Source organism: Merops nubicus, unplaced genomic scaffold, assembly GCF_000691845.1.
Source record: "Merops nubicus isolate BGI_N331 unplaced genomic scaffold, ASM69184v1 scaffold15106, whole genome shotgun sequence".
In the NCBI taxonomy this organism is placed as follows: Eukaryota; Metazoa; Chordata; class Aves; order Coraciiformes; family Meropidae; genus Merops; species Merops nubicus.
Genome location: NW_008613044.1, coordinates 27,657 through 36,185, shown reverse-complemented (window position 1 = coordinate 36,185; position 8,529 = coordinate 27,657). Strand labels below are relative to the sequence as shown.

General features: G+C 37.8%; 1 protein-coding gene across 1 annotated transcript in view; it reads right to left on the bottom strand.

The window, feature by feature from the left end:
• Window positions 1-1,869: 1,869 nt before the first annotated feature.
• GNPTAB (N-acetylglucosamine-1-phosphate transferase, alpha and beta subunits) overlaps window positions 1,870-8,529 on the bottom strand; it is a gene marked incomplete at its 5' end in the record, with an annotated part of 34,166 nt that continues 27,506 nt past the window's right edge. The window contains 3 exons of the mRNA XM_008941766.1: window positions 1,870-2,377; window positions 3,543-3,633; window positions 5,039-5,206. Coding sequence (XP_008940014.1) covers window positions 2,300-2,377; window positions 3,543-3,633; window positions 5,039-5,206 — 337 coding nt within the window. The remainder of the gene's footprint in view (window positions 2,378-3,542; window positions 3,634-5,038; window positions 5,207-8,529) is intronic.

Here is an 8,529-nt window from a genome sequence, read left to right as displayed (position 1 = left end):
AAAAAAAAAAATGTACGTAGGCTAGGGTATGATACCAAGGGAGGCTTTTTCTCCAAGTCAATGCAATGATGCAGTATTTCCCCAGGCAGATGAATTTTTATAAACCCTATGCTTTGTTTCACATTTTTCTGCATTTCTCACAGGATTTTCTGTCCTCAGTCAGTTAAGGTATTTTATTCTTTAATCTTGGTCTGCTCTCTCAGCCAGGAGTGAGGTGGGAGCTGGGGGGACACAGCTGGGACAGCTGACCTGAACTGACTAAGAAGATACTCCAGGCCGTAAAACATCAGGCTCTGCCAAAAAAAAAAAAATAAAAAAAAAAAAAACCACGGGTGTTTTGGTTTTTCCGAGATATTTGCTGTTTGGGCTGGCTGGGGATTAGTCTGGTTTTGGGAGGTGCAGTCCTTCAATATGTTGCTTTGCATCGTGTGGTTTTGTGTTTCTTCCTTCCCCCATCACTTATTAAACTGGTTTTATCTTGACCCACGTTTTTCCTCACTTTTAGTTTTCCTAACTTGGAAAGGAGCGTTTGCTTCACTTGCTTCCTTTTTTTTTTTTTTTTTTCCCCAGGTACCCTTGCCCACAGATATTAGCAGTGATTTTCAGTGAATGCTTCTCAGTAAGCTTATGCTACATTATTGGTGTAGTTAAGGTGGCATGAATCTACCTTCAAAACTGTTTCAACAAAAAAGAACTGCAGTGAGAGCTGAGCTACCTAGGCAATCCATTTATTCTTATAGAAACTCAGCAGAAAAAACTGCCCAAAAAAGATAAAAAAAAAATTTCCAACTATTCTGATTAGAATACTGTTTTTAGAAACAGATCCTAGTCAAACTTCAATCTAGTAATATTTTGAAGTGTAAGAAGCCATCCAAGCTTCCTTGTATTTCTTGAAATGTTTCATTTTCTGCTAGTATGAAGTACCATACATTTAAACCACTCATTTATATTCTACATTTCAGCAAAATAAATATTGGTAGCATGAAATATAACCTTAATAATTAAAAGTGCTTGCATTTTTACAGTGCTCAAAAGTTTGATTACTTCCATTCATGATTCAAAGTAATATTATTACTGTTGGAAGTTTTTAAACTGAAAAATCAGAAATTTTAACAAGGTTTCATATGCATGAATGGCTAATTTCTCAAACTGGATGAGTTTTGGTTTACTTTAAAAGAGAAACAAGAGACAAAACTTACCACATCTTTGTTAATTTCAAAGCAAACCAAGTACCTTAACAATACATTTGCACATACATTTTGTAGATCATCTGATTACAAAAATTAATGCTTTTTTTTTTTTAATACCACTGATACAATTAACTGAAGATACACCACCAAAAGTTTCTGCTTGAAAAGTCTGTATCTTTTCCCACATAAAACTGCACTATTCTGATGTCTCAGCAAAATCCAGGATCCAACCCTCTAAAATTTAAAACCACCAAAGCTTCACATCAGTACAGATGTTTTTTGCTGAAGTTAAAACACTGCTCTGATACATAGCTACATTAAAGCAGTCTGTTACTCATTCATAGAGAAGCACTTTTGCTTTTTTATTTACAATGCTTGTAAAATATAATACCTTAATTATTTTAATTTGATGACAACCCTCTTTTTGTAATCAAGCCAAGAAATAACACCACTGTATTTTTTGGAACATAATACACCAGATATAAAGTATCTTTAAAATGATCATTAGTTGTTCTGTTACTGTGTATTTTTTTATTAGCATACATGTCTTAAAAATCCCAATTAAATACTAGGAGTATGAATTATCACTGTGCTTCAAAGAATGTCAACATCAATATATGTATACTACATTTAAATGATAAGTTATATAACTCCCCTTTTTTCTGCAGGGCTAAAAAAAGCAGCAACAGCAGAAATTTGCAAAATGTCTTGGAATGCAAGATAAGGGACCGGTTAAGGCGACCCCAAACAACTTTGCCTTCCAACATTTTACTTAGTTGGCAACATCCACTGCAATAAATGCAGTTACATTTCTTTAGGTAACCCTTTTTATAAAAAAGGATAACATGGCCATGAACTAACAGCTGAAAAGTAAGATCTGTTGAAAACTGCCTGGGTGCAGGTTTCCTGAAACTATTGCTTTTCATCGTCACAGCTCCAGCAGAGTGTATATTATGAAGAGTACTGTGGAGATTTTAACTGTAGATGCATGATTTTTTTTTTTTCTTCATATCCAGGTGTTAAATGTCAAACCATAAAAGACACTTATGAGAGGGATTTTAAATGCTTATCACATCTTGAGGTAGACTGATCTCCAAAATAAAGCTCTTCTACACTTTGATTTGTTCATGACCAACTTCCTTTTGGATCCTTCTCCTTGGAAAAATCTTTCGTTTAAGTGCAATTAACTAAGGAGAGAAAAAAACCAAACGTTTAGTTCTCTGCTGGGCTAGAGGTGCACAGCTTGTCAGGCTTTCATCCTAGAAAACAAAATCTCTACCATCCATGGTAATTAAGCCAAAGTAGTCTTTTTTTTTTTTCTTTTTTTTTTTTCTTCCACTGCACAGAAGAAAGTTATTTATTCAAATTCATCTATTAGGCTTGCACATTTCCACTAGACTTCTCAATAACCAGAATACAAGCACAACATGAAAAACGAGAGTATGCCTATATTCTGATTATGTTAATTTGTGTGCATAATACAACACCAGGCTAAATTAATTTTCTAGAAGATCGACACAAAGCAGGCATTCTAAAACAGGACTTATATACCTAGCTGTATTGCTGAGTACCCGCTTTCAAAACAATTACTAATGGAGGGTCAGTTCTCTAATGGAGGCTGAAAATCAAGGGAAAGATTAATGCAAAAGTTACAAGTTGGGAGGTGGTGGTGGGGTAAACAAAAAGCAACCTGTCAAGAATTACACCCTCTGTCTCAGACCATGGGAAGTGTTACCTAAGGCCCCAACCTGCAAAGAACTATCCACATGATTTGTTCCATTGACTCCTTCTGAGTTTAGCAAGATTAATCATGTTCATGAAAGCCATTTTATGCTTGCAGAAGTGGAGGGTTTTTTTTCCTTTAAGTCAGATGCAAAACGTTTTGAATTCAATAGTCTGCAATTACTTTGGGTAAGATTTAGACCAGGCCGCTAAACCTTAAGATTCAGGACTACAGTATTGCTATTACTTAAATTTCCTATTAACTTACTTTGCACTTTTACCATTATCTGTGTTAACAGACCAAGATTCAGAAAAGCAGTTACTGCTTTTCAGCATCCAAATTCAGTACACTGATGACAGACTTCACTATCCCCAGGCAGGGGGGAAAAAAAAAAAAAAAAAAAAAGGGAATACCACTCTCCTTCCTTCCTTCCATGCCACATTCTTTTCAAAGAATCACAATATAATGACTTAAAAGTTTAAGCAAACTATTAGTCATGTAACATATTCACTTCTTTTATGAAGGAAAAATCCTAGCAACTCTTCAAAACAAAAATTCATCTTATGTTATCCTGAAGATACACCAATCTATTAAGTGTTACAGATTTGATAGGAAGATATTCATTTTACCTGTTCAGCAAAAAATGAGATGACTGTAAATACAATAAGTATTACTAGAACACAATGGGTCCAGAATTTGAGCTTGTCTCTATAGGCCCTCCTGCAGAAAGAAACAGAAAAATGGCTTCATATATTAAAATGCCAATCTTTTAAGCTTCAAAGAAGTAATGAAACAGGCAAAGAAAGTTTTTTCCAGTACTTAAAGAGTGGCTATGAAGAGGTTGGAGGCTCTCTCTTCACAAAGAGATATATGGGGAGGACAAGGGGCAAGAGCAGCAAACTGGACTAGCAGAGGCTTCATCTTACTAGAAGAATATTTTTTTTACAGTGAGAGCAGTCATTCACTGGAACCTCCCCAGGGATGTGGTGGAGTTCCTTCCCACCACTAGAGGTTTTCAAGACACGACTGGACAGAGTGCTAGATAATCTCATCTAGCCTCCCCTTGCCATTAAAAGTTGGGTTGGATGATCTTTTGAGGTCCCTTCCAACCTGGACTGTCCTATGGTTCTGTAAAGCATTTTGATAAAGATGGATTTCCACCAGCACTTCAACATGTTTTTACCCACCCTGGTAGACATCTGCTTTGGCTACAAACAAGTCAAAATAATGTGTTCTATTGAAGCTATCAAAATCTTGATGGAGGATCTCAAAAAAGGGAGCCAACAATATGTCCACTCCTCCAGCACAAATTTCTACAGCTAACTGCTGAAATGGGTTTGGTTCCCACCCCCTCTGCCACTGCTACAGCAGGGCTTGTAACACTACAGTCCATCCATGCCTGTTCTTGTCACCCACAATCCATCAGATTCCTTCTACAGTTGATCTAATGGTTCCTCCTTCCTCACTAACAGCTATTCTTCAGAACTTGCCAATCAACAAAATTATTATACTAGTCGTCTTCTCTAATTTTTATCACTCTAACTGCCAACCTTTTGCTGATATTCTCAAATCAAGTACCCCAGTTTCTGGAGGTTGTATTTATAAAATGGCAAGAGGTAAACAGACATGAACATGTCATACATTATGTAAAAATAAGATGCATTAAGTTTCTTTTCTGATGGTGATTCAGCTGATTATTGCTGTCTGAAAGATTAAAAGAAAAATTACTTGGTGACAAACACAGCAGTTTATATTGCCCCTGTGCAACAGGTGTTCCAAACAATGGTTTTTGGGTTTTTGTTAGTTTTTTGTATTTAAGGAAAGCTAGAAGTCCTGGATTACTTAAAAAAAAAAAAAAAAAAGATAAAAAACCACAAACCAACAAAGAACTTGTTCTTTGAAGTAGTTTAGAGCAAATGAATGAAATATTAACGACTTTATGAGCACCAGAAAAACCCAAATCCTGCAAACTTCAATTTTTAGTCCATTCAAATCTTTTCACATTATTTTCACTTTCCTTCATGACAATATTGGGGAGGAAAAAAACCAAAAGTCTTGTACCAGTACATGCTACAATTATATGGCGTCACACTACAATGACATGAAGAGAAGGTGTTTAACATACCACTCTTGGAGTTCATGCATGTGAAGGAAACGATTCCGATATTCTCTTGGCAGTTCAAATTGGGAAGGTATGGGAAACATCGATTCATAAAAATCCCTAAGCACTGCTTTCACTGTCTGAGCATCTTTATGATTGTGGTCAATATTATCGTTTAGGCAAACAAATTTTCTAGAAAACAAGAAGCTGCTGTTAGAATATTTCTGTAATGACATAGCAAAGGTATTGTTAAACCAAGAACACACACAAAATCCTTTTAAACACAATTGATACAGTATAACCTTTTAAAACCAAATGGATATATTTGACACCAGTATTCTGTTTCCTTATGGCTGCATTGTTTTAAGTTAATTTGATTTTAATTCTAAGAGCGCTAAGGCTGACAGCAGGTCAAAACCTCTGAGGAATTCAATGACAAGCCACATTTCTCTCTTCTATTTATATAATGCTGCCATCTAATGGACAGTTGTCTCTGTCATCCCAGAGCCCACCACTGCATACAGACAGCCGGTTAGAAGGCCAGCATTAAGATCAGGGTAGGGATTTTTATAGTTTTAAATATATTATCCTGAGTAAAGTACCTTAAATAAAGTGAGCTCCACTGTAGGAGGCAAACATACTAAATTATTAATATTTTACTGGATGTGCTGCACTCTTCATAGAAAGTCAACATAAAAACCATCGAAGACTATACAAGAGAAGGCAAAGTTTGATCCCCAGTCTGAGTTATTTGGAACACTATATAAATTGGGCAGGACATGACCTGAATCACAGAACCAAAGCTGAACTTGTATAATCAACAAAAATCAACCCAGATAGAATTTATATGGAAATCACTGTGATCAAATAAGCATGCTCCTAGTAATGCCTCTTGCAGAGAGTTATTTCTCATACAGGAAGCACACAACTACCTAAGTTACTGCAAATGACTGATATTAAAGCAGCAGCTGGTGTGCTAGACTGTTGTGTACCCTTGGCCACTCTGACCTGGAGCTTGACAACAAAAATTCCCTTTCCCACATATGGGCAAGGTTATGTGCTTTATTTATACTGTGAGCTAGAAGACCTTTATGTTTTCCCCAGAGGGAGAAATCATATCTGGTGACACAGGCCTTGTAATTGCCAACCTTTGTAAGTCAGTCGTTGGTCATCTGTATTCTCTGTAGTATGGTGTGCTCCTTCAAAGAGCAAAGTTCAGACTTCTACGTGTCACCTCAGATAAGCAGAATTCTAGAGCACATGAATCAGCCTACACAGGGCAGTACCACTTTTTCTCAGTCTGTACCAAATCTGGCATAATTGGAAACCTTGCTCTAAACAATTACATGCAGAGGACAAGCAGTCATTCAAATTGCTCTAAGAACAAAGTACACCTCTCCTCTTCAGAGATGAGCAGGCCGTGTATACACCAGCAACTAACACTACTCAAAGCAGCTAGTTATGGCAATTGCATGTCTAGACTATAAGCATTTTGGGAGTTCACTCTGGACTACCCCTGACCTCGTCCCTTGGACTGGCAGCTGCTCAGCCCTGGGAATGCAGTAGTTGCACTCCCAGAGTGTACATCCCTGTTCAGCTTCATCTGAAAGGCGCGCAGTTTACAGAGGGAGAGGCTGCTGCACGTAGCAAACCAAAGTGAGAGTGATGAGGATATTAACCTGTTTCAAATGGAAAGACTGTTTTAATCCATCCAAAAGAAATGAAACCTGACATTATTTCGGCTATTCCAGAATTAATGCTTAGGCAACAAAGGCTTGCTTTTCTTTAAGGATGCAAACCAAACATTTTAGGGGGATCAGTAAGTGAACAATACTTTTAGTTCACACCAAGAGATGCAGTGAATACCTTTTTAGAGACTATGTATAATTATTGTTTTACATGCAGGAAAAACATGGCATGGAGAAGGAAACGGGAAGCCTACATAGCCACACTAGCTCTCCTTTGCTAACAAGACACGGCTGCAGCACCGCTTTATACTTAGCGGGAGTACAGCCCAAGCAATTCACTCAACCTCATTTCACAGCCCAGCCAACAATCTGGGACTACAACACGTAATTGTTCCATAAAAACAAAAGAAAAAAACCCACAACCAAAACAACAACAGGGTATTCACATATGGAGTCTCAGGCTGCATCCGTAACAGCATGCCAGTACATCATTATGAAAATTAGGGAAGATTCAAGGTAGATCAGCTCACCTGCCTCATCCTACCTACTGAGGTTCCCGAGAAAACGGACTAGACACTGTTATTCAAACACATCCTCATCTAATGATGAGGAATAAGCAGCTCAATTTTAAGTTGCTAGATGGCCTCAATCCATTAGGTATACTCCTATCACAACCAACACAGTGTCAGGATCAAGTCTGACATCAGCAACCACCTCTTCAAAATAATAACCCAGTAACTGCAAGCATGAACTTGAACAGTGAGGGTGAGAATCTCATGTTACATGTCCTCTTTGGGCCTAACATGACTTGAAATCACATCTACATTAAAAACAAACACACCAACCAACCACCAGAAGCTCTAGCCAACAGATAAAAAGAAATGGAGAAGAAAGAGTAAGCAGCAGGATGACTTAGGGCACTGCACACTTTTCTTTCGAACCAGGCAATTCTTGTAAGTGGAACACCGGAGTTATATGGCCAGAAGGCACTCTTGTAAATAAAAGCAATACACACAACACCTTCAGCTACAGAAGGCTAGCAATGCCCTTTCTGAATGGATGACCTAGCAAATAGTACAGTGTAAAAGTAAAAACCTGCTCTTTGTCTACAGATGCATATCGGATGCATATACAGATGTAGCTTTACAGACAGCGGAGATTAGCCAACAGCTTGCTGTTACCTGCAAGAGGAGGTTTCATTTTCCCTGGCCCAAGGTGCCTGGCCCTTTCCCCCTTGCTCTGTTTTTTGACACTTGTCACACCCCTCGAGGCCAAACTCATGAATTTGGCAGAGAACTCTCCAGTTTTGTGAAGACAACAGCAAGATGCAAGATAACAGCATGCAACCAAACACAAGGAAAGAGAGGAGATTGGTGGAGGCACTGTCTTACTTCTAAGACAGATAACTATGAAGTTATCTCACCATGTCCTGCCAAACCCCAAGTCTTATGCAACGGGCTCACAACTACAGTTAAATGCTTCTGAAAAGCAGATTCAGACTTGAATCTCAAATACAACATCATTTGCTTTGCAAGTTGGTTACTGGGAATTGTATTCCAGGACATTTTCCCCATTTATCTCGCGGTCATTTCAGGAGCCTAATTGAACACTAGAGCCTACTCTTAGATTTGGGTATCTAAAATTTTCACCACTGTAGAGCGGAGAAATTGAGGAATCCAGCTTTGGACTGTTTCTACCAAATAAAGAAATAAAAATACCTCTTGCCATGTTGTAACACAGCGTGAATGCATAATGCATGTGCAAAACTGACTTTGTTAACAAAATAATCCACATCTAAGATATATTTTAAAATTGCTACATAAAGCA